The sequence below is a fragment of the Cervus canadensis genome, chromosome 32, assembly GCF_019320065.1.
Source record: "Cervus canadensis isolate Bull #8, Minnesota chromosome 32, ASM1932006v1, whole genome shotgun sequence".
NCBI classification, from domain to species: Eukaryota; Metazoa; Chordata; class Mammalia; order Artiodactyla; family Cervidae; genus Cervus; species Cervus canadensis.
The window spans coordinates 1,604,071-1,628,224 of NC_057417.1; the positions used below are offsets into that span (position 1 = coordinate 1,604,071).

The window sequence follows — 24,154 nt, forward strand, 5'->3', positions numbered from 1 at the left end:
GACAATGTGTTAGATAGAGTAGGAAGGACAATTACGAATTCCAGCACCAACAAAGATACAAAAGGAAATTAAAAAATTCCTTGATATGAAAGAAAACGGAAACATAACTTTCTAAAGTCTATGGGATGCAGTAAAAGCAGTTCTAAGAGGGAAGTTTAAAGTGATACAGGCCCACCTCAAGAAGCAAGAAACATCTCAAGTAAACAACCTAATTTTCCATTTAAAGGTATTAGAAAAAAACAAACATAGCCCAAAGTTAGCAGAAAGAATAAAATAAAAATCTGAGTGGAAATAGAGACCAAAAAAACCAAACAAACAATAGAAAAGATCAATAAGACTAAAAGTTGTTTTTTTTGTCTGTGCTGATCGTGCGCGGCCACCTCTCCAGTGGACTCTGAACTCTGTGCTTAGCGCCTGTGGGAATGACAATGGAAGGATAAGACCCCCCTCTGGGCAGGGGAATCTTGAAGAACAGACACTAATCACCCCTGCCTCCGGACACTATCTATCAGAATGTAAGCACAGGCTTATCAGTTATTAACTATTTGGAATGTAACTGCGGGCTTATTGATTATTGACTGTTTGAACACATAACTCGTGAATGATGGGGTTATTGTAGTTGTATTTACCCTTCCTTTGTTTATGTAAGTCTCAAGGGAATTGGGGTAGTGGGTTTGGACACATGGGGTATAAAAGATTTTCACAAATGCTGGTCGGGGCCCTTGGCTAAGAGGAGACTCTGCCTTGGGCCCTCCGGTGTAATAAACTGCACTCCACTATCTGCATTGTCCTTCTGAGTGAGTTTGTTTCCCGGAAAGCGTGGCTATAACAGTAACACATAAATTAAAAATTGTTAAGTGTTAAAAAATAAATAAATAAATAAAAGACAAAACTGATCCTTTAGCAAGACTCAAGACAAAAAAAAAGGGGGAAGGGCCCCAAAAAAATTAGAAAGGAAAGAGGCAAACTTACAATTGATATCACAGAAATATAAACAGTCATAAGAGAATATACTAAGAGTTAAATGCTTACAAATTGGACAACCTAGAAGAAATGGATAAACTCCTAGAAACATACAATCTTCAAAGATTGAATCAGAAAAAAATAAAATATCTAACTAGTAATAAAACTGTATCACTAATAAAAAAATCCCAACAAAGAAAAATCTAGGGCTAAGAATTCCACCCAACATTATAGGAAAAGTAAATACCTATGTTTCTCAAACTAACAAAAAAATCAGAGGATGGAACACCTCAAAACTCATTCTACAAGGTCAGCATTATTCTGATACCAAAACCAGACAAAGACACTACAAAAAGACAAAATATCCCTGATGAACACAGATGCAAAAATCCCCAACAAAATATCAGCAAACTGAATTCAACAATAAATAAAAAGGATCACACATCATGACCAAGTGTGATTTATTCCAGGGATGCAAGGATAGTTCAATATTGAAACTTGACTTGTGAATACTGAACTATTAACAAAACAAAGGATAAAAATCACCTAATCGTCTCAATAGATACAAAAAAGGCATTTGACAAAATTCAACATCCATTCATGATAAAAACTCTCAACAAAGTTGGATAGAGAGAACATACCTCAACATAATAAAAGCCATTTATAACAAATCCACAGCTAATGTTATACTCAATGGTGAAAAGTTGAAAGTTTTTCCTCTAAAATCAGGGACATGACAAGGATGTCCATTTTCCCCACTTCTGTTTACCATAGTATTATAAGGCCTACCCTCAGCAATCAGACAAGAAATAAAAGGCATCCAATTGGAAATGAACAAGTAAAACTATTTCCAGATGACATACTATATATAGAAAATGTTAAAACTCCATCAAAAAACTTTGAGAATATACAAATTAAGTTGTAGGCTACAAGATTAATATACAGAAATCTGTTGTGTTTCTTTACACTAAGTATTAGGTATCAAAAAGAGAAATCAATACAACAATCCCATTTACAACTTAATCAAAAAGAATAAAATACCTAAGAATAAATTTAACCAAGGAGGTGAAAGATCTGTATTCTGAAAACTATGACACTGTTGAAAGAAACTGAAGACAAAAGGAAATATATTTTGTTCATGAAATGGAAGAATTAATATTGTTAAAATGACCATACTACTTGAAGCTATCTACAGATTTAATGCATCCAAATAAAAATACCTATGACATTTTTTAAAGAACTAGAACAAATAATCCTAAAATTTGATTGGAACCACAAGACTTCAAACAGCAAAACCAATCTTGAGAGAAAAGAACAACACTGGAGCTATCACCTTCCTTGAGACTATCCTACAAAGCTATAGTAATGAAAACAGTATGGTTCTGGCCCAAAACCAGACACAAATATCAGTGGAACAAAATAGAAAGCCCAGAAATAAACTCAAGCTCATGGTCAATTAATTTACATCACTTCATGGCAAACAGAAAAGGCAAAAGTTGAAGTAGTGACAGATTTTCTTTTCTTGGGTTCCAAAATCACTGCTGACAATGACTGCAGTCATGAAATTAAGACACTTGCTCCTTGGAAGAAAAGCTATGACAAAACTAGATAGTGTATTAAAAAGCAAAAACATCATTTTGTTCACAAAAGGTCCATATAGTCAGATCCATGGTTCTTCCAGTAGTCAACGTATGGATGTGAGAGTTGGCCCGTAAAGAAGGCTGAGTACCGAAGAACTGATGCTTTCGAATTGTGGTGCTACAGAAGACTCTTGAGAGTCCCTTGGACTGCAAACAGATCAAACCAATCAATCCTAAAGGAAATCAATTCTGAATATTCATTGGAAGGACTGATGCTGAAACTGAAGCTCCAATACTTTGGCCACCTGATGCAAAGAGCCGATGTACTGGAAAATACCCTTATGATGGGAAAACTGAAGGCAAAAGGAGAATAGGGTGGCAGAGGACCAGATGGTTGGATGGCATCACCAACTCAAAGGACATGAATTTGAACAAACTCTGGGAGATAATGAAGGACAGGGAAACTTGGTGTGTTGTAGTTCATGGTGTTGCAGAGTTGGACATGACTTAGTGACTGAACAACCACAACAAAATAGGGAAAAGACTCTCTTCAATAAGTGGTGCTGGGAAATCTAGGCAGTTACATGTAAAAGAATGAAATTAGAACATTTTTCTCACACTGTATTAAACAAACTCAAAATGGACTAGAGACCTAAATTTAAGATCTGAAACCATAAAACTCCTAGAAGACATAGGCAGTATACTCTCTGACATCTGTCTTAGCAATAATTTTTGAATCTGTCTCTTTAGGCAAGGGAAACAAAAGCAAAAATAATCAAATGAGCCTACACCAAACTAAAAAGCTTTTGCACAGTGAAAGCAGCCAACCAACAAAATGAAAAGGCAACCTACTAAATGGGAGAAGATATTTGCAAACAATATTTCCAATAAAAGATTAATATCCAAAATGTATAAAAAATTAATACAACTCAATATAAAAAAAAAAAAAAGAAAAAAACTTGATTAAAACATGGGCAGAGGACCTGAATAGGCATTTTTCCAACAATGGCCAACAGACAAACAATGAGATATCACTTCACACTTCTCAGAATGTCTATTGTGAAAAAGACAATAAATTATAAGTGTTGTTGAGGTTGTGAGAAAAAAGGAACCCTTGTGCACTCTTGCTGGGAATGTAAACTGGTACAGCCACAATGGAAAATGTATGGAGGTTCCTCAAAGAATTAAAAAGAAAAGTATGATATGATCCAGCAAGTCCACTCCTGGGTATTTGGCGAAAATAAAAACATTAATTGAAGAAGATATATGCACTGCAATGTTCACAGCAGCATTATCTAAAAGAGTCAACTGAAGTGTCCACAGGTAGAGGAATGGATATAAAGAAGATGAGCTCTCTCACTATATATATCCAATGGAACATTGCTTAGTCATAATAAAAAATGAAATTTTGCCATTTTCCACAACATGGATGGACCTGGAGGGTATTATGCTAAGGGAAATAAGTCAGACAGAAAAAGACAAACACTGTGTTTTTACTTTTATGTGGGGTCTAAAAAATAAAACAAATGAACAAATGTAAAAAAACAGGAACAGACAACAAACTAGTGGTACCAGTAAGGAGAGGGGTGGGGGAGAAGCAAAATACAAAAAGCAGATCAAGAGGTACAAACTACTAAGTATAAAAGAAACAAGTTAAAGATGTAATGTACAGCTCAGGGAATAGTCAATCTTCATAATAAATTTGTATGGAGCATAATCTATAAAATATTGAATTAACTGTGTTATACACCCAAAACCAATGTAACACTGTAAGCGAATGAAAATTTCAAATCATAGTTTAAAAAAAAAATACTCTTTAAAGAGGAAAACCAAACTACTCTCGGGGATATACAAAGAATATTTATAAACATTCAAATCTGATTAGCTTCTAAAAGCAACCGCCAGTCAATTACTAAGCATTGAGTGAATATGAGCTTAAAATACACAGAAATGTCAATCTTACATTTAGTTTCTTATTCAGGCCATAAATATTTACTGAGCATCCAAAATGTGTCAGGTATTGTGTTAACACCTGGAAGCAAAATGCTGAGCAAAAAAACATCCAATGCTGCTTTCAACAAGGTTCTAGTTTAGAGTTTAGCAGAGGGAACAGACATACATGGGAAAAAAAGAAACATATGCAAATAAACAATAAGGCTTCAAATTCTCACCGGTAATTAAATCTGAAGGTATTCTATCAGTCAGGAAATCAACCACAAGTATTCGGCTTGTTGCAAATATCACACCGCCTTGTGTGTATACTTCATAGCGATTGCTACTTGTGATTTCATTTGTTACTCGCCGAGGGAGATGTTCAACTCCTTCTATCTTCAGCTGATTGATAAAATACTCCTAAATCAAATTAAACTGGATTAGCAGACTATTTAATACAGGGCAGTTTTTAACAGGTTACAAGTGTTTGTATTTAAAGAGCTTCCCTGAAGGCTCAGGTAAAGAATCCTGCGGCAACTCAGGAGACCTGGGTTCCATCCCTGGGTAGGGAATGTCCCCCGGAGAAGGAAATGGCAACCCACTCCAGTGTTCTTGCCTGGAGAATCCCAGAGACAGAGGAGCCTGGCGGGCTACAGTCCATGGGGTTGCACAGAGTCGAACACGACTGAGCACGGCTCGGCACAGCAGCAGCATTTGTACTTAAAATGACATGCTGCCTTTTTCAGAGATTATGAACTTTATCATGAACATACAAATTAAATTACTACTTAACACCAATCAATCGACATTTACTTAGGGTTTTGTTTTTGTTTTGGGGTTTGCACTAAAGACTCATTGCACTTGAGATGTTATTAGCAGTTTAACAACCAAAAGACTTTAAAATCCTGGGCTAAAGACTGCTACCTAGAAAATACTGCCTGCCAGAGGTGGCTTTGCAGTCACGTGTACCATGTGAGAGGACAACAAGGGAACCCTTTCTCCAGGTGGTGTTTTAGACTATTAGTTCTGTCCCGGTCCCCCCTAGAGGGGATTTCATCATGTCAGTGAGACCCTTGGTCCTTCACATCTTCAGTTCTGTGCCAGGGGGGCGTGACAGGGGGGTGCCTGTCATGCTAAGTCCCAGTCCAGCACTAGGGATACCCAGATGAATCAGCCAGGTCCCCAGCTCTTAGGAGTTTATGGTCACTCTTCTCAGCTGGCATTTTCCTTGAGGCCACCTGCTCTAGATATCTAGGGGCTCATCAGACTTGTCAACCAGGCTGTGACACCTGTCACTATCCCACAACACAGGTGTATCCTATTTTCCTCAATGTCCTCCACTCTCCCCAACCCAGGTACCATTTCCCAATAACCTCAGCTTCCAGCTCCCTTCCCTTCGGACCCTGTGCCCCGCGTCCCTAAAGCCTGGGTGAACCCCCAGTACGTCCCGTCCCTGCTGAGTTCTCCCCAGCCTCAGCGTCTCCTAAGTTCTCATTCCCCTCAGTGACTCCTCCATCCCCATCACTGTTCCCTTTTAGGGACCTCACTGCTCTTGCTCCAGCAAGTCCCTTAATATCCAACTTGAGGACTGCCTCGTTATTCCCACCCATATGCTCCTCCAAGTATCTCCCCACCCTCTGAAGAGACCTCCGATCCTTCTCCCCACCTCCATCCTCCTTAAATGAACTCCCCTAACTGCTCTCAGAGACCCTCCAACACTCAGCGTCCTCGCACCTGTTTCACTGTCCCGCATTTTCCCTCGGGACCCCGCCGCCCTCTCAGGGTCCTGGCACCTACGTCAGCATCCTGCGACCACCTCGGGACCTCTCCCACCTTCTCAGCGCGCCAGGGGCCTGCATCTACCTCAGGGACCCTTACTCCACGCCCCCCCGCCCGCGTCAGGGCCCCGCATCGCCCTTGGCCTCCGCGCGAGGCCTGCGTCCGCTCAGGAGGCCCCCCCCAAGCCCTATCGGGGTGCCCTCGTCCCCCGCGCCAGCTGCCGGCCGCACCTCTTCGGCCGGCTGCGTGTTGAGCACCAGCACGAGGCACGCCGGGTGGCAGTGCAGCCGGAGGAAGTGATAGAGGAGCCGGTCCGCGCCGAGCCCGCGGGCGCACACTACCAGTCCGTCGGCGTCCAACAGTTCCAGCACCAGCTGCCGCTCGTATTCCAAGAGCGGCGCCATAGCCGTCGCTCTAGCCGGCGAGCCCGGCTCCATGGGCGCCCTTCCGGGGCCGCGGCCGAACGTAGCCGAAGGGAGCCGAGTCTGAGACGAGAGTGGGCGAACCAGGCCGAAGAGAGCCGAGCGTAGCCGAAGGGAGCCGAGTCCGGGACGAAAGTCGCCGAACGTAGCCGAAGAGAGCCGAGCCCGACAGGACGAGAGCCGGCCGAACGCAGCCGAAGAGGAACCTAGAAGAATCGAAGATTCGTGGAGTCGCGGGGAGGTGCTATCGCTCTCAACAGGTGTCTGCTGCGGGCTTCAGGTTTCACCTTGTCTGTAGTTTAGATCTGAGAGTCAGGCGGCCTAGACCCACCAGAGCACAAGCTACCACAAAGCGAGAGAGGAGATGTAAACCCAAGGAATTGAGCTCCCTGACACTGTCCATTGAAAAAGTTAACTGTCAGTCTAAGGATTGCGCTTAGAATGGGTAGCACCTGCTACCCAGGGTGAGGTTTGCTCCTTTCTTTTGCAACGGGCCCCTCTTAAAAATTTTTTTTGAATAAGCAGAATAGTTTGTTAATCTCAGACTCTTGCTTCTCTCGAAAGGTCTTGACTATAATTGCCGCTGCTGCTAAGTCGCTTCAGTCGTGTCCAACTCTGTGCGACCCTATGGACTATAGCTTGCCAGCCTCCTCTGTCCATGGGATTCTCCAGGTAAGAATACTGGAGTGGGTTGCTATGCCCTCCTCCAAGTGATCTTCCCCACCCAGGGATCGAACCCGTCTCTCTTACGTCTCCTGTATTGGCAGGTGGGTTCTTAGCTCTGTAAAAAGTCGCAACCAGGTGTACCCGGGGCAGCCTGGTCTAGTCTTCCACTAGGGGGACACCTAGGTATTTGTTCTGTAGGTAGAAATGCCAGTAATCTAATTAGAGGAATTCTTCTGTGTGTACGCACCTTCCCCCCCCAACCTTCATTACTAGAAAATAAAAAATACTGTATAAGTAAGCAAAAATAAAAATCATTTGTAATTCTGTTACCAGAAATTACTACTGTAACATCATCTACGCTTTGTTTTTGTCTTTTTTTTTTGGTATATAAATTCTCACCACACAGAATTATTTTACTGATATCATGAGAAACCCTGAGTTAAATCGAGAGTTTGTTGCTCTCATTTGATAAATCTGTGAACGTGGTATTTAATATTCTTCTACAAAATTCTTTTTCGTGACAGTTTTATTGAGGTAATTGTACAGTCACATTCATTTGTAAGAAATGCTGTTGCTGTTTAGTTGCTAAGTTGTGTCCAACTTTTTTGCGACCCCGTGGACTATAGCCTGCCAGGCTCCTCTGTTCGTGGGATTTCCCAGGCAAGAATACTGCAGTAGGTTGCTATTCCCTCCTCCAGGGGATCTTCCCAGCCCAGGGATTGAACCCGTGTCTCCTGCGTTGGCAGCCAGATTCTTCACCACTGAGGCACCAGGGAAGCCCCCCAAATTTTCTTATATATATATGGCTGATGAGATTTCTGCAATGCAAATGTACCATACTCATTTACCTAATTCTTTATTAGTGGACATTGAGTCTGTTTCCACTCCCCCCTGAGATATTGTAAATAATATTTTATTGAGCATCTTCAGACATAAATTCAACCATGCCCCTAAGATGCACCTTAGAAGTGGGTACTTACTAGGATAAAGAGAACAAACATATAAAAGATTTTACATTACATCCATGGTGCCACATCACCTTCTAGAAAGCCTGTACCAATTTATATCAACATCAGCAGTTTACAGGGCTTCCCTGATGGCTCAGTGGTAAACAATCTGCCTGCCAGTGCAGGAGATGTGGTTTAATCTCTGGGTCCAGAAGATCCCCTGAAGGAGGGCATGGCAACCCACTCCAGTATTCTTGCCTGGAGAATCCTGTGGACAGAGGAGCCTGGTGGGCTACAGTCTGTGGGGTGGCAAAAGAGTTGGGTGCAACTGATCACACAGCAAGAGGATCTGTTTCTCTACCTTTTACTGCTTAGTCTAGTATTTTATGTACATTTTGTCAAGATTTAAACAGTATATGGTATTTCCTAAATGTTGATTAAATGGAAAAGAATGTCTGCCGACATTCTCCACACACCTGTTCTATGAGACACATGTGAATCCCTCCACTTTTGCAAGTGAGAAAAAGGAGTCTCAAGGAGCTTTTGTAACTTGGCCAAGACCAGTCAACTAGTTAGGGCATTTAGTTCAGGACATGATAAGTAGGGACTCAACATGTGTGAAGGATATGCATATTGAAGTAACAACTCTGATATTCACACCTGATTCCAAGCTGTGATATGCAAAGTAATGGCTCCACAAAGATGTCCCTGTTTTAATCCCTTGGTACCTGTGAATATGTTACCTTATGTGGCAAACGAGACTTTGCAGACTTTATTCATTTAGAGATTTCAAGATGGGGAGTGTATTTTGGATTGTCGTGGGGGGCCCACTGTAATTATGAAAGTCTGTATAAAGGAAGGAGAGAGACCAGAGGGTGAGAGTCTGAGATGGAGATATGACAGTGGAAACAGAGGTTGGAATGATGTGGAAGGGGCCACGAGCCAAAGAATGCTGCCTTTTGTAGCTGAAAAAGGCAAGGGAATGAATTCTCCTCTGAGGCCTTCAGAAGGAACACATTCTTGCCAACTGATTTTGCACTTTTGACCCCCAGAACTGGAATATAATGAACTTGGGTTGTTCTAAGCCCCTATATTTGTGGTAATTTGTTATAGCAACTGGAAACTAATATATAAGCATTCACTATTTCCACTAAACTGAGCTCTACAGATGAAGTCTGATAAGAGTATATAATGAAGCAGTAATTTTGGAGGATGATTGGTCAATATATAGAGAAATTTAAAATATCTATATAGATCCATATATGTGAAAATATATTTACCCCACAAATATTTACCGGGCACCCATGGCTTGTCAGTGAACAAAACAGATAAAAACTTGGCTACCGTAAAACTTATATTCTGTGGGGAACTTATGTATGAAGATGTTTATTCATCATATAATTTTGTGAATTGTCATTATTTCTCAGACATTTCTCCGGAATTTCTAATGCTAGGAGACTAGTCAAAACTTCTTCCTGCATCCCTAATAAGTGGAATATCATACCATACTTATAAGCTGTTCAGTTAAGCCACTCAGTCATGTCTGACTCTATGACCCCATGAACCGCAGCATGCCAGGCCTCCCTGTCCATCACCAACTCCCGGAGTCCACCCAAACTCATGTCCATTGAGTCGGTGACACCATCCAACCATCTCATCCTCTGTTGTCCCCTTCTCCTCCTGCCCTCAATCTTTCCCAGCATCAGAGTCTTTTCAAGTGAGTCAGCTCTTCGCATCAGGTGGCCAAAGTCTTGGAGTTTCAGCTTCAACATCAGTCCTTCCAATGAACACCCAGGACTGATCTCCTTTAGGATGGACTGGTTGGATCTCCTTGCAGTCCAAGGGACTCTCAAGAGTCTTCTCCAACACCACAGTTCAAAAGCATCAATTCTTTGGTGCTCAGCTTTTGTTATAGTCCAGCTCTCACATCCATACATGACCACTGGAAAAACCATAGCCTTGACTAGACGGACCTTTGTTGACAAAGTAATGTCTCTGCTTTTTAATATGCTGTCTAGGTTGGTCATAACTTTCCTTCCAAGGAGTAAGCGTCTTTTAATTTCATGGCTGCAATCACCATCTGCAGTGACTTTGGAGCCCAGAAAAATAAAGTCAGCCACTGTTTCCACTGTTTCCCCATCTTATTGCCAAGCTGTATGTGACAGATACCAAATCCATGCTATTATATAATACAAAAAGTAACTTCAAAACAGTAATGTATAAAATGGTCCCATTTGTTTAAAGAACCAGTAAACAGACATTATTTCCTTATGACTACATAGAAAAGCCCTTAACAAAAGTAATAGCTTCTGGGGAGTTGAAATGGGTGGTTGGTGTAGGGTGAGACCTTTACATTTCAGTTTATTCCCTTCTGCTCTGTTTGACTTTCTTACCATGAACTTATATTGCTTTTATAATGAAAGCAAAAGAAAACACTTCCCAGGTACTAAATAAATACTTCATCAGTACTGCACAGTATTACATCGTGAATTCTATATTTAATGTGTGTTCTGGGCAACAATGTCAAAAGTTGGTATCTAGGGAAGCAGACTTTTGTATTAATAAATTCTAGCAGATGTGTCTAGACATTGTAGTTTTGTCCCTCAGTCAGTTCATTCGCTCAGTTGTGTCTGACTCTTTGCGACCCCATGGACTGCAGCACACCAGGCTTCTCTGTCCATCACCAACTCCCAGAGCTTACTTAAAACTCATGTCCATTGAGTCAGTGATGCCATCCAACCATCTCATCCTCTGTCATCCCCTTCTTCTCCTGCCTTCAGTCTTTCCCAACATCAGGGTATTTTCTAGTGAGTCAGTTCTTTCCATTGGTGGCCAAAGTATTGGAGTTTCAACTTCAGCATCAGTCCTTCCGATGAATATTCAGGACTGATTTCCTTTAGGATTGACTGGTTTGATCTCCTTGCAGTCCAAGGGACTCTCAAGAGTCTTCTCCAACACCACAGTTCAAAAGCATCAATTCTTCAGGGCTCAGCTTTCTTTATAGTCCAACTCTCACATCCCTGGGCAAAAGTTTTTCACTTAAAGGATTCTTCCTCCCACCATGTCACTGTCACAATAATTCTCCAAACCTTTCCTTATTTTTAGATTGTTCTGATCAACAGAGCTATCTCCACTCTAGATCACTTTGCAAGTTTCAGTTTTGCCCACAAAGACACAGGTCAGGCAGCAGCCCTGTGGTTTTTGATGCTGGGCTGCAGTGAAATTAAGCATCATTTTCCTCCTAACTTGAGGTAGAACTCAGCACATCTTAGATAACCCTGATTTGCCATAGGTAGGCCACCATAATTTCTCTCAACAACCTCAGTTTTTCACATCCGTATGGAGACTGCCTTAAATCTAGAGGCTGGAGAAAAGATCAAGAGAGAATGCTTTCTGACTTTTAACTCCTTTCCTAGGACCAGATCACCTTTGGGCCCCTTAGAGTTTGCTTGTAAGGTTTAAGGGTTCTGGATGTAACTTATAAAGACTTGGGCTTAAGACCCAGCTCAGCTATGTGACCTGTGCAGGTTATTTAACCTCTCTACGCCTAAGTGGCCTAATCTTTAAAATGGAGCTGACATAAAAAAGAATGAAATAATGCCATTTGCAGCAACATGGATGGACCTAGAGATTATCATACTAAGTAAGCCAGAGAAAGACAAATACCATATGATATCACTTATTTGTGGAATCTAAAACATGATATAGATGAACTTATTTACAAAACAGAAACAGACTCACAGACAGAAAGCAAATCTATGGTTACCAAAGGGGAAAGGGGGTGAGGGATGAATAAGGAGTTTAGGATTAGCAGATACACACTATTATAGCTAAAACAGATAATCAACAAGGGCCTGCTGTATAGCACAGGGAACTATTTTCAGTATCCTGTAATAACCCATAGGGGCTTCCCAGGTGGCTCAGTGGTAAAGAATCTGCCTGCTAATGCAGGAAACGCGGGAGATGTAGTTTCAATCCCTGGGTTGGGAAGATCTCCTAGAGGAGGAAAAGGCAAAATCTAATGGTCAGTGGAGCCTGGCAGGCTACAGTCCAGAGGGTTGCAAAGAGTCTGGGATGATGTCTGGTGAGATAACAAAGTAGGAACTGTTATTCTCCTTATTTTCCAAGTGAGAAGATACGAGATTAAGATGGCCGAGTAGAAGGACATGCGCTCATCTTCTCCTGCCAGAGCACGAAAATTACAACTAGCTGTTGAACAACCATTGACAGGAAGACACTGGAACCCACCAAAAAAAGATGCCCCACATCCAAGGACAAAGGAGAAGCCACAACGAAATGGTAGGAGGGGAACAGTTATGATAAAATCATATCCTATACCTGCTGGGTGGGTGACTTAACAAACTGGAGAACGATAATACCAAAGAAGTTCTTGCACTGTTTTGAAGGTTCTAGGCCCCACATCAGGCTTCCCAGCCTGGGGATCTGGCCAGGGGATTAGAAATCCCCAGGGAATCTGACTTTGAAGGCCAATGGGATTTTATTACAGAGCTTCCACAGGACTGGGGGAAACAGAGACTCTTCGAGGGCACAAGCAAAACAATATCTTGTGTGCATCAGGACCCAGGGGAAAGGAGCAGTGACCCCCCAGGAGACTGAGACAGACCTACCTGTGAGTGTGTGAGGGTCTCCTGCACGGTGTGGGTGGGTAGGGGCCTGCCATGGGACAGGGGCGCTGACAGCACCAGTCCTGGGAGATGCGGCTCGTGTAAGCCCTCTTTGGAGAGGACTCTTGAGAGTCCCTTGGTCAGCAAGGAGATCAAACCAGTTAGTCCTAAAGGAAATCAACCGTGAATATTCATTGGAAGGACTGATGCTGAAGCTCCAATATTTTGGCCACCTGATGTGAAGAGTCAACTCATTGGAAAAGACCCTGTTGCTGAAGGCAGGAGGAAAAGGGGGTGACAGAGAATGAGATGGTTGGATGGCATTACTGACAGGAGTTTGAGCAAACTCCAGGAGATGGTGAAGAATAGGGAAGCCTGGCGTGCTGCAGTCCATGGGGTTGGAGAGTCAACCGACTCAGCAGCTGAAAACAGCAATAGAAGCCCATAGACTCCAGGACTGGGTCACCACAGGCCAAACAGCTAAAGGAGGGAGCACAGCCCCACCCATCAGCTGACAATTGGATTAAAGTTTTGCTGAGTAAGGCCCTACAGGTGAGAAGACATAACTAACTTGTCCACAGCTACCCAGGTAAGAGTGGAACATGGAGCACAGTCCATCTGCTTCTAAACCTGAATTCTTTCTTATTGCCGCCTTAAACTAAACTATTGCCTCCTTAAATGCCTGATGCTGAAGGCCTTGAACGCCATCCTGAGTCATTCAGATTTGAACATGTGATTCAGATGGTCCCCTTCCTTTCCACTCTTAAATATCCTTTTAACGAATTCAAAATACTCTTGGACCTATCCTTCATAAAGGCAGTAGGATTTTTTGTGTTTGTTGGTTGGGACAATACATTTAAAAAGCTGCTGTGAATTTAGCGAACCTTCCCAGATGGTGTTAGTGGTGAAGAATCTGCCTGCCAGTGGAGTAGACATAGGTGACTTGGGTTCAGTCCCTTGGTTGGGAAGATCCCCAGGTGTAGGAAGTGGCAACCCATTCCAGTGTTCTTTCCTGGAAAATTCCATGGACAGAGGAACCTGGTGCGCTAAAGTCCATGGGGCCACAAAGAGTCAGACATGAGTGAGCACACACACACACATGATTTCAGCAATGCTTTCATATCAATTGTTGACTTATTAATTCCAGCAGCATCTATTAATAGAAACATTTGAAAAACTTTAGTATATGACCTTGAGCAGTCTATTACTGATTCTGTCCGTGGGCAATAGTTGGTATACACAGGACTGGGGAAACAGTTGTAATACCTGTAGAGTTCTGCCCATGACCTGAGGTCCATGGGGGATTCATTGGTGTGTATCACGTATATTTGTTGTTGTTGTTATTTAGTTGCTAAGTCGTGTCCCACTCTTTTGCAACCCCATGGACTGTAGCCCATCAGGCTCCTCTGTCCATGGGATTTCCCCAGCAAGAATACTGGGTTGCCATTCCCTTCTCCAGGGGATCTTCCTGACCCAGGGCTCGAACCCAGGTCTTCTGTGTATCCTCCATTGGTAGGCAGATTCTTTACCAACTGAGCCACCTGGAAAGCCCAGTATTAATTGTCTGAAAATGAAGTCACCTGCATGCTAATACTCTATAGTTAAGTCCACCAAAAGAAGACTTAGCATTTGGTTAACTATTACTCACAGAAGCAGAGGGAATTTAATTATTAAACTAATCTTTTCTCTTGGAAATAAGGACTTTTGATGGCTTGTAATTAAAATAAATATATTCTTGCTGTTTTGACAAGCCATTCATCTTTAACAAAAAAGAAAAAAAGTAAGAATGAAGCTGAACACAAAAACCAATTACCTGTTCCTCTTTGCAACATTAAGTAGCCTTTTGTGAAAATGATAGTGGTTCCTATGGATTAGCAATTAACCTTTTGTAAGGATTTATGGGGAACCCCATGGAGGCTCTCCCCTGGGGAAAATAATACTTAAATCCAGTAAGCTTTATGGAATGTGTTTTTTACTTATTTTTGGAGACATTCTTTTCCCCTTACTGCACTTTCTCTCTTAGAATGCTTTCTGAGAGGAGGCAGCAGGCAGTGCAAAATAAAAATTCAGGGCGTTTTGTAAAAAATTGAGAATTTCAAGGTGGTGACAGCAGGGCACTTAACCAAGCATGAGGCCTTCCTGAGCCTGTGTGACTGTACATGCCTTGGAGCTGATGCTGGCAAAGAGCTTTGACCTTGCAAATGACAAGTTCTAAGTTACCTGTCTTTGTTAGTAGGCACTTATGACCTTGCAGTTGTAATCTGTTTTGCCTGATTTGAAGTTAGTCTTGTGTAGAAGGGAATTCTGGGGTAGTGATGCCCGGGGACCTTATTCATAAAGGTCTTAAATGTAGAATTTTAAAAAAAACAACTTTTTATTTTGTGTTGGGTCCTTGGTGGCTCAGATGGTAAAGTGTCTGTCTACAATGCAGGAGACCCGGTTCTATCCCTGGCTCGGGAAGATCCCCTGGAGAAGGAAATGGCAGCCCACTCCAGTACTATTGCCTGGAAAATCCCATGGATGGAGGAGCCTGGTAGGCTACAGTCCATGCGGTCGCCAAGAGTCGGGCACGGCTGAGCGACTCCACTCCACATAGCTGATGAACAATGTTGTGATAGTTTCAGATGAGAAGGGACCAAGTCATTTAAAAAGACTTTCGACGTTTTCTCCAAATGTGGTTCTACCTGCAGTCTTATAGAAGAGAGAAGGGGTGGTAGAAGAAAACATTACATTTGGGTCTGATTTTTGTACCATATTGCTTGTAGTGACCTTTGGCTTAATATTAAATGGAAATAAACCATGTAATTTTATTGTAGGACCTTGTCATTGGAGTGGAACATGTAGACAGACTTAATTCTGTAATTTATAAGTAATGCATAGTTATCATTTTAACATATCTGCAACAATACTATGATTATCCAAAAATCCCCAGTAATATTTTACTGTAAACCCTCCCCCCCCCGCAAACCCTGGGGTTCTTATTAATCAGAAATTATTGATTTTGTTGAGTGAAAAAAGTAAGGTGCAGAACAATGTATAAAATATGCTGCCTTTCGTGTAAGATCATTTTTGTGAATGTAGATTTATGCTTGAATATACATAAAGAAAATCTGGCAGGATATAAGAAACTAAGAAACTGTTAGAGGAAATTGAACAGATGGAATTCAGGATGAGAAGGGGATTTTTTTTTCAATGTTTATCTTTTAATTCTTTTTACTGTTTTAAGTCATATAGTTTAAATGTATTAAAAATTAAATAATATTAACAAGCAAATGTAATTCAGTAGAAGATAAGAAATCAATTATTTATGGCACTAGATTTTGGGGTTTAAAGCATTCATTTTTAAAATAAATGAATGTAAATAAGTGATAGCCATTTGAAATATCCCATTTTGTCATTTCTTCATGATCTGGTCCTTTCTTGACCTCTTAGATGCTTGCTTTGGAGTTTGCTTCTTATGTTTTTTCTGAGAAATGCCATTGGGTCAGGGTACCTTCTCAATAAAAAATAGGTTTAGGAAATTCAGAGCTGGCTCATTTCAAAAGTAGAATTGATTGTTATTTAACATAGATCTAATCATGCCTAGTTTTGCCTCCACAGGGAGTCATGATATACAGCATTGACATTTGGAGTGAGAATGATGTTTAGAAGTCAAGACAAGCTGCTTGAAATAAGAGAAAGGAGGAAACAGTGTGATAGCTTTTGTATCATTCTGGTGAGAAAAAGGAGATTGTGAATAGCTTATTCATGAAGAGTCCTCTTTAAGACTAATAAATCAAAAGGTTAGTTCTTTACCCATTCTTGAAAAACGAGTAAATGGCCTTTTTCCTTTTTTCTCTCCTGTGCCACTTCCAGATAAATCCTTGATTTTTTTTCACCTTATCAAATTTCATCAGACTCTATAAGGAACAGTCAGTGTAGTAGATACTGTGGTATGCCACACTCATTTCCTCATCTGTTGGAAGTGCTGGAGGCCAACAGTTCTCATCTGAGTCTCTAAGACTTGCTCTCAGCTGAAGAGGGCTGCCTCGCCCCAGGTCACTTCTCTGTTCCAAGGATAGCCAAGTATGATTGGAATGGACATACTAGGTGTTTGGGAGAACTCCACATCCCTGGCTTGTCGAGTAAAAACTGTCACAATGGGAGCAGGCCAACAGGAAGTGTCTAAAATGGCCTTTCTCTCTCACATCAGCCAGAATAGTATATAAAAAACAGTATGACAGGGGTAGCCATCCCCCTCATGTGTGCATGCTAAGTTTTCAGTCATGTGCATCTCTTTGTGACCCGATGGACCCCACCAATTCCTCTGTCCATGGGATTCTCCAGGCAAGAATACTGGAGTGGGTTGCCACACTGTCTTCCAGGGTGTCTTCCGGACCCACAAATCAAAACTGGGTCTCTTATGTCTCTTGCGTTGGCAGGCAGACTCTTTGCCACTGAGCCACCAAGGAAGACCCTGTGCCTATATTAATGATTAAAATGTGGCAGAAATGATGCTGGTGCGTGACTTCCAAAGTTAGTATAGTAAAGGCCTTGTTGGTTTCTTTTGGGGCACTCTCTCTGGGAGCCTTCAGTTGCCATGTAACCAGTCTGGCTATTCCGAGTCCACCATGTTGAAAGACTGTTTGGAGAGATGGGTGAGAGAGAGGGAGAGAAATAGAGATAAAAAGTGAGTGGGAGGGCACTTCCTGGATGGTCCAGTGGCTAAGATTCTGTGCTTCCAATGCAGGGGACCTGGGTCCTGGACCTGGACCAGGGGACCTGGTCAGAGAATGGGATTCCACATGCTGCAGCTAAGAGTTTGCATGCCTCAAGTAAAGGTCCTGCATGCTGCAATGATCATCCCTTGGGTAGCAACTAAGACTTGGCCCAGCCGAATAAATAAATAAATATTAAAAATTTAAAAAGAGAGAGAGATTGAGATTGAGATTTGCCTGAGCAACCCTTGATGTTTCAGCCCCTGGCTACCTGAGTCATCCTAGCCCAGAGAGCAGATACACGAGTGAGAAAGCCTTTGTGATGACCCTGACCCCAGGCACCAATTGACTGCAACCAGAGGACAGACCCTGATTGAGAATTACCCAGCTGAGCCCAGCTGACCTCCAGAATTAGAACAAACCCAGTCCTGAATATTCATTGGAAGGACTGATGCTGAAGCTGAAACTCCAGTACTTTGGCCATCTGATGAGAAGAGTTGACTCATTTGTAAAGACCCTGATGCTGGGAAAGATTGAAGGCGGGAGGAGAAGGGGACGACAGAGGATGAGATGGTTGGATGGCATCACTGACTCCATGGACATGTGTTTGAGTAAACTCCGGGAGTTGGTGATGGACAGGGAGGCCTGGCGTGCTGCAATCCATGCGGTCGCAAAGAGTCAGACACGACTGAGTGACTGAACTGAGCTGAACTGAAACGCTTGTTATTGGTTTACAGCACTGTGTGGTTTGTCACTAGTAGGTAACTGGAACATGGCTGCTGTGCCAGATATGGTATCTTTTGATGGAGGAGATCAGTATGTCCTCAGGTACATGGCATGTGACCTTTGATCCAAGAAATGTGCTGATTTTCACCCCGACCAGAAAGACTTTGTATTTACTTAGGATGGACAACACTATACATTTATTGTTTTGCCCCAGTCCTATCTTAACTTCCTTTCCTTTTGTCAAAATATAATCCCAAAGGTCCTGGGTCATCCGGACATCCCTGTTGGCCCACTATACTGATGGCATCATTGACATACCAAATGGGCAAGAAATGGCAAGTACTTTGGAGGCATTGGTCCATTTGGGATGCTGTAAAAACATAACACATGAAACTTCCCTGATGGTCCAGTGGTTAAGAATCCACCTACCAGTGCAGGGGTCACGGGTTCAATCCCTTGTCATGGAAGATCCCATGTGCTGTGAGGCAACTAAGCCCATGCACCGTAACTACTTAGCGCTGGTGCCCTAGAGCCTGTGCTTCATAAGAGAAGCCACTGCAATGAGAAGCCCACATACCCCAATGACGAGTAGCTCCCACTCACTGCAACAGGAGAAAGCCAGCATGTAGCAATGAAGACCCAGCACAGCCACTGAAAAAAAGTAAAAAGATACCTCAGATTGGATGGCTTGTAAACAACAGACATTTATTTCTCACGGAGGAAATCCTTGGCCGTCTTTTGAGACTCATTGGCCCAATTTTGATGGTATTTTTGATTGGCCTGAGAAACACTGGTGACCAGGTGCTCAGATTCCACAGAGAAGAGGGTCTAGATTGTTGCACCAGATAAGCCACCTTGACCTTCAGAGGTGCTAGCCATAAGTGAGGGGATTCTAGAATGGCTAGTTGTAGGAGGGGGTATAAAGAGAAGGAGTTTTGGAACTGGGACTTGCTTTAGTGATGGGGGCCATGGTTAATCACATTCATTATTATTTGGAAATTTACCCAAGGAAGAGTCCCAATAGAATCTTGGAAGAGCTGTTCACAGATTAAATTGTGTGCAACATATGAATCTGACAAGGGGTAGACTGTAGTGGATACTGTAATGTGCTGACCAGATCACTCCCTTCCAGGACTGAAAATTCATTCTCTCATCTGCTGAGGTATTGGCAGCTGCAGTTTCTTGGTTGAGTTCCTAAGACTTGCCTTCAGCTAAAAAGAGGTGCTTTGCTCAAGATTACTCCACAACTCTTTACAGTGGTGGCTACACCTAAGGACTGGTTGATGCAGGGGTTTGATTGAAGTTCTCTTGCCCCAGGCCAACCCAGCTCCAGAACTTCTTATAGGATTAGCTGAGGACTTTCTTGTGACTACATCACAATTCAACTTTTCTTTTTGACTAGTCCTGCTTTTTTTTACTTTCTTATGGGTGTTGAGAATTCCCCAATGCATTTCCTGCATGAAAATCTCTTTTTCAAAGTCTGCTTCCTGGAGAATCTGACTTGTGACAGACAGAAAATGCATTTATCAATTATGAAGCACATTTTAACATTATTATATGTGTTTAGAGAATTAAAAATGGGAACATACAAAGGAGTAAAAGAAGAGAAAAATTAGCCATAATATTTTTTTGTGAGTTCAGTTCAGTTCATTCGCTCAGTCGTGTCCAACTCTTTGTGACCCCATGAACAGTAGCACGCCAGGCCTCCCTGTCCATCACCAACTCCCAGAGTTTACTCAAACTCATGTTCATTGAGTTGGTGATGCCATCCAACCATCTCATCCTCTGTCGTCCCTTTCTCCTCCTGCCTTCAATCTTTCCCAGCATCAGGGTCTTTTCAAATGAGTCAACTCTTCTCATCAGATGGCCAAAGTCTTGGAGTTTCAGCTCAACATCAGTCCTTCCAACGAACACTCAAGATTGATCTCCTTTAGGATGGACTGATTGGCTCTCCTTGCAGTCCAAGGGACTCTCAAGAGTCTTCTCAACACTACACTTCAAAAGCATCAATTTTTTGGCGCTCAGCTTTCTTTATAGTCCAACTCTTACATCCATACATGACTACTGGAAAAACCATAGCCTTGACTAGATAGACCTTTGTTGGCAAAGTAATGTCTCTGCTTTTTAATATGCTGTCTAGGTTGGTCATAACTTTCCTTCCAAGGAGTAAGTGTCTTTTAATTTCATGGCTGCAATCACCATCTGCAGTGATTTTGGAGCCCCCTAAAATAAAGTCAGCCACTGTTTCCACTGTTTCCCCATCTATTTGCCATGAAGTGATGGGACTGGATGCCATGATCTTAGTTTTCTGAATGCTGAGCCTTAAGCCAACTTTTTCACTCTCCTCTTGCACTTTCATCAAGAGGCTCTTTAGTTCTTCACTTTGTGCCATAAGGGTGGTATCATCTGCATATCTGAGGTTATTGATGTTTCTCCTGGCAATCTTGATTCTAGCTTGTGCTTCATCCAGCCCGGCGTTTCTCATGATGTACTCTGCATATAAGTTAAATAAGCAGGGTGACAATATACAGCCTTGATGTACTCCTTTTCCTGTTTGGAACCAGTCTGTTGTTACATGTCTAGTTCTAACTGTTTTGTGAGTAGAGTTTGCTTTTGTTTAAGGTGACTCAGATGGTAAAGAATATGCCTGCAATGCAGGAGACCCAGGTTTGTTCCCTGGGTTGGGAAGATCCCATGGAGAAGGGAATTGACTACCCACTCCAGTATTCTTGCCAGGAGAATTCCATGGACAGAGAAGCCTGGGAGGCTATAGTCCATGAGGTTGCAAAGAGTTGGACATGAATGAGTGACTAACACTTTCACTTTCAAATGATTTTGTACTTACTTTATTGCTTTTCAGCTAATAATATAATTTGGAGATCAGTGTAAGACAGGTGCTTGAGGGTGAGCAACTGAAGTTCATTCTGGTTTATTAAAGAGCAAAGGAATTTATTGAAAGCTATTCCATGGTTCACAGAATTGCCAGAAAGTCTAGAGAATCCCAGGTGGCACTAGTGGTGAAGAACACGCCTGCCAATCCAGGAGAAGTAAGTGATGTAGGTTCGATCTTGGGTCAGGAAGATCCCCTGGAGGAGGGCATGGCAACTCACTGCAGTATTCTTGCCTGGAGAATCCCATGGACAGAGGAGCCTGGTGGACTACACTCCATAGGATCGAAAAGTTGTACCTGACTGAAGCAACTTAGCTCTAGAGAACCAGGTTACAAAGAAAACAAACCAGGGAAATTAAGGACCAAGCCCATAGGTGTGGCTGCTCTGCAGGAGGGGTATGAGCCACTGTGGCCACCACTGGGTGATGGACACACTCTCCTCTGTGTCTTCTTTGAATCTCTTGTGTCAAATCCAAAGCCCCAGATGAAGATGCCTGTTCATATCCCAGCTGCTAGGGTGTGGTAAAAGTGTGTAAATGGTCTTTTCATGGTCTGGAAAGACATACAATAGCCAGTCTCTGTTTCCTAGAAGTTCCTTTTCCTGCCTCCATCCTGTCTGTTAGAGGCTGTCCTCATAAACTTGGCGATCCCTGGCTCGCTGTTAACAGAGTGAGGCACCAAAGGACTGACTGGAAACTGTGTGTGAGTGGGGCTGGTGGGCTAATTGATTTCATTGAGGGATTGCCATACTTCAACTTCTCTAGGTCTTTTCTCCTGGGAAAAAAATGGTGTTTTTTGGGGAGAAGAATCCACCAGGATTTCTGCTTGGGGACACATGAGTCTGGTTCCAGAGCTCTGGGACTTGGCTGGGAGGTTTCTGCAGAAGAAAGTTGAATAATGGTCCTGCCTTGTGTCTGGCTTTAGTAAGACTGTTTGTTTCCATTTTAAGATATTTCTTCTGGGGACTTCCCTGGTTGGTCCTGTAGCTAAGACTCTGTTCTCCCAGTGCAGGGGGCCTGGGTTTGATCCTTGGTCAGGAAACTAGAACCCACATGCCACAACTAAAGATCCCAGTGAAGCCAAATTAAAAAAAAAAAAAAAGATGCTTCTTCTGGTTTGAAGTAGTATTCATATATGTTACTTCTCCTTTATAGTAGATTATTTAAAATCTGGAATGGCTGTTGGATTTTATCAAATATTCTTCAGCATCTGTTGATATCATATAAATTTTTTCCTTGATCTATTGAAAAAAGTTAAATTTTAGATTTCCTAGTAATGATCCATTCTTGATTTCCATCGACATATTAGCTAATTAGCTAACACTTTTGGAAAGTCTATGGCAATGTATCTGTGTAACTATAGAGGCCAAAAAGAAGCCTCATTCCAAGGAGGTTCAGCCTAGTGTACTAGCAAAGCACAGGCCCCAAACCCAAGAGCCGTATCTTTGAGCCCTCTGTCTGTATCTTTCTAATTGTATGGCTGTAGGCAATTTTTTTGACCCTCAGAATTTTGGCCTGTGAAATGGGTGTGCAGAAATGAAATGTAACTCATGGGAATGTTCTGAGAATTAACTGAACTAAACTGCTACACAGTCAGAGCTCAGTGAATGTTAGGGAAAAGATATTTTTGGATAAAGTGAATACCTGCAAGAATAGAGCAGCTTGGTAGCCATCAATGTCAAGACAGTTACAGAGGTAATTTTGTTCCTTTGAGCTGAAGCTTCAAAGAACTATGTTTCATATCAAATTGTTAGTACTCTGAGAAAATATTTCTCCTCTTATCTTTTTATTCACAACAAATTTTGTTCCTAATGCTAGATGCATATTAAAATATATTTTTAAAGATTAAGTAAATTATATTTGGATGAGACTTTTCCTCATTTCTTTCTCCAGAAAAATTACTGTGGTTCCAAAGAAAGAAGACTGCAAATAAATGGAAATTGAATATTAACTTTTTGGGTGAATTTCTTTTGAGTAAGCATTAAATCCAAGGGAAAGAACTGAAAAATAGACATATGGATTCAATTCAGCTTAAATGTAGATGCATTTTAGATTATATGTGTATTTATGTGTATAGTATTGAGCTATATATAATATAGATTATGTATAATATATATATATACTATAGATCTATTAAGTTGATGCAAATGTAATTGTAGTTTTGGACCATGAATTTTAAATCATTATAACTAGGCTCAAATATTTATTAATCAAAATAGGAAAGGAACCATTAACAATCAACACATTTTTGCCAATGAGAAATTAGTTTATTCCTGTAGCATAAAAATCCATGCTTCAGGATTCAACAAACACTTGGAAAGCATATTCTGCCTCCTACTCATTGTGGAAATGTTTTCCCTGCAAAAAGTTGTTGAGATGCTTGAAGAAGTGATAGTCAGTTGGCGAGAGCTCAGGTGAATATGGCGGATGAAGCAAATTCATAGCCCAGTTGTTTCAACTTTTGAAGCGTTAGCTGCGTGTTGTGTGGTTGGGCATTGCCAGGGAGACAAATCGGGCCCTTTCTGTTGACCAATACTGGCTGCAGGCATTGCAGATTTTTTGGTGTATCTCATCAATTTGCTGAGCATACTTCTCAGATGTAGTGGTTTCACTGGGATTCAGAAAGCTGTAGTGGACCAGACCGGCAGCAGATCACCAAACAGTGACCATGACCCTTTTTTTGGTGCAAGTTTCACTTTGGAAAGTGCTTTGTAGCTTCTTTCTCGGTTCAGCCGCTGAGCTGGTCATCACTGATTATAGTATAAAGCCCACTTTTTATTGCATGTCACAATCCAATTGAGAAATGATTTGCTGTTGTTGCATAGAATAAGAGAAAATGACACTTCAAAATGACGATTTTTTTGATTTGTGGTCAGTTCATGGGGCACCCACTTACTGAGCTTTTTCACCTTTCCAGTTTGCTTCAAA

General features: G+C 41.9%; 1 protein-coding gene across 1 annotated transcript in view; it reads right to left on the reverse strand.

Annotated features, from left to right (window-relative positions):
- Positions 1 to 6,731, reverse strand: part of ERCC4 (ERCC excision repair 4, endonuclease catalytic subunit) — a 41,140-nt gene extending 34,409 nt beyond the window's left edge. The window contains exons 1-2 of the mRNA XM_043455708.1: positions 6,485 to 6,731; positions 4,715 to 4,895 (exon numbers count right to left, since the gene is read on the reverse strand). Coding sequence (XP_043311643.1) covers positions 4,715 to 4,895; positions 6,485 to 6,691 — 388 coding nt within the window. The 5' untranslated portion in view covers positions 6,692 to 6,731. The remainder of the gene's footprint in view (positions 1 to 4,714; positions 4,896 to 6,484) is intronic.
- Positions 6,732 to 24,154: the final 17,423 nt, after the last annotated feature.